Here is a 1,829-nt window from a genome sequence, read left to right on the forward strand (position 1 = left end):
GGACATGTGCAGCGTGTGTGTCTGGCAAGAGCCCTCCTGACGCAGGCCAAGGTGAGTGCCCTGCCTCCATCGGAGCGAGAGGGAGGGCAAACTGCTGCTGGCTGCATGGGGACAGCAGAGCAGAGCACTCCAGAATTGGGGCTGTGATGGGAAGAGACGTCCTGTGCTGCCTTCTCGGGCTGTTTCTAGGCAGGGATTGGGGTCTCCCCTGTGGTGCTTGGGAGTTCCCTTCACTCTCTGTCCCTGACAGGTGCTGTGCATCGATGAGGCCACAGCCAGTGTGGATCAGAAGACAGACCAGCTGCTGCAGCAGACCATCCGCCAGCGATTCGCTGACAAAACTGTTTTGACAATTGCTCACAGGTATGGAGGAAATAAATTCATCCTAAATTCATCGTACCGCTCAGTGGGGGTAGTGGCTGCATCTGCTGTGCCTGGGTCTTGAGCCGGGCAGGAAGGCCTCCATGACGAGGCTTTTCAAGGGCAAAAGGCTGGACCTTCCTTATTTCCCTCTTCTGCTTTATTAACCCCCCGATGCTGGGAACAACTGGTTGTGAAAAGGTTGTACCTAGAAACTGGGAGATAGCAAAGGGCAAAACGCCGCATCGTGTGGCAGGTGGCTCTTCTTGGGCACTGCCTACTGGGACCAGGGGAGTGAATCAGACCTTGTGGTTCTCCCAAAGAGCCCTGGAGAACTGTCCTACCGAAGGGAGCAGCGTGGAGACCGGGCAGGAGGAGGTGTCTCTGTCTCAGCAGAGGGCACTGCAGGACAGCCGGCGGGGAAGGGCTGCAGCCAGCTCCTGGCCAGGGGACACAGAACACTAGGTAGTTCTGTTTTCCAAAACCCTGAGTTTTGGTCCCAACCTGCACCCGATGTCGGCAAACTAGATACTGCCCAGGCAGGACAGGGCAACAGTGCTTGCCTCGCAGTTGAGAGGTTCAGTGCAAGAGTAGGGGCAGTAGATGGTTGCAGGCGGAGTGAGGAGGGCAAAGCATGAATACCGTGGATACTGGGAAGGGATGGGTCAGCATTAGGCAGTGCTCTCTGCGCAGGGTGCTCTTACTCTTGCCAAGTGGAGGAGAATTTGGAGGAGGGTTATGCAGTTGTATGGAGGGTGTTTTCAAGGCACAAAGGTTACCACAAAAATAAAAATCAAATGAGCGAGTGGCAGGGACTGCTGTGCTGTGGCACAGAAGTGGGAGTGATGGATGACAGGCAGGGTGGGCTGGGCCTGGCAAGTGAATCGAGTGGGTCTTGTTAAATACATCAGATAGGAGGGAGGCAGGAGGGGGTGTGAAGGGAATGTGGTTCCTACACTAGGGGTATTAGGCATAAATAGAATAGAAAAGTAAAGGCACTGTGGGCTGAAGTGTGTGTTTGGGTTTGGTGGGGGGAGGCCACCTCTGATGAAGGAGAGAACCAGCAGAGGAAGGAGTGGCAGAAGGAAGGCAGCAAGACTGGGTTGAAGATGGCCCCAGCCCCTCTTCCACTGGGATGAAGGGAGATGGGCGAGGGCAGTAAGGAGGGAGAGGTGTTGATAGGGTTGTTTTGTACCCATGGTTCTTCCATGCCATTCAGCTTCGGGTGAACCATTAATTGGACGGGTGAAATTTAGGATGGGAAGTGACTCAGTACTTGTCCCTCCAGGTCATTTCCAGTGCTGCAGCCTGGCACTCTTTTGAGGATGAATGTGTAACCAGAGTCCTGAACTCCATAATGCTTTTTACCTGCTCAAATCCTGTGCAGTGTCTTCCCTGTGACTTGCAGCTTTGTAGGGCTGTAGTTTCGCACTGAACAGCGTGCGACTGTGTAAAGGCCTTCCTGCTGC

General features: G+C 54.4%; 1 protein-coding gene across 1 annotated transcript in view; it reads left to right on the forward strand.

The window, feature by feature from the left end:
• ABCC10 (ATP-binding cassette, sub-family C (CFTR/MRP), member 10) overlaps nucleotides 1–1,829 on the forward strand; it is a 16,056-nt gene that overhangs the window by 13,442 nt on the left and 785 nt on the right. Inside the window, 2 exon segments of the mRNA XM_009707879.1 lie at nucleotides 1–51; nucleotides 251–363. The exon segment at nucleotides 1–51 is cut by the window's left edge and continues 30 nt beyond it. Coding sequence (XP_009706181.1) covers nucleotides 1–51; nucleotides 251–363 — 164 coding nt within the window.

This window comes from Cariama cristata, unplaced genomic scaffold (genome assembly GCF_000690535.1).
Source record: "Cariama cristata isolate BGI_N322 unplaced genomic scaffold, ASM69053v1 scaffold8409, whole genome shotgun sequence".
Taxonomy (NCBI): domain Eukaryota; kingdom Metazoa; phylum Chordata; class Aves; order Cariamiformes; family Cariamidae; genus Cariama; species Cariama cristata.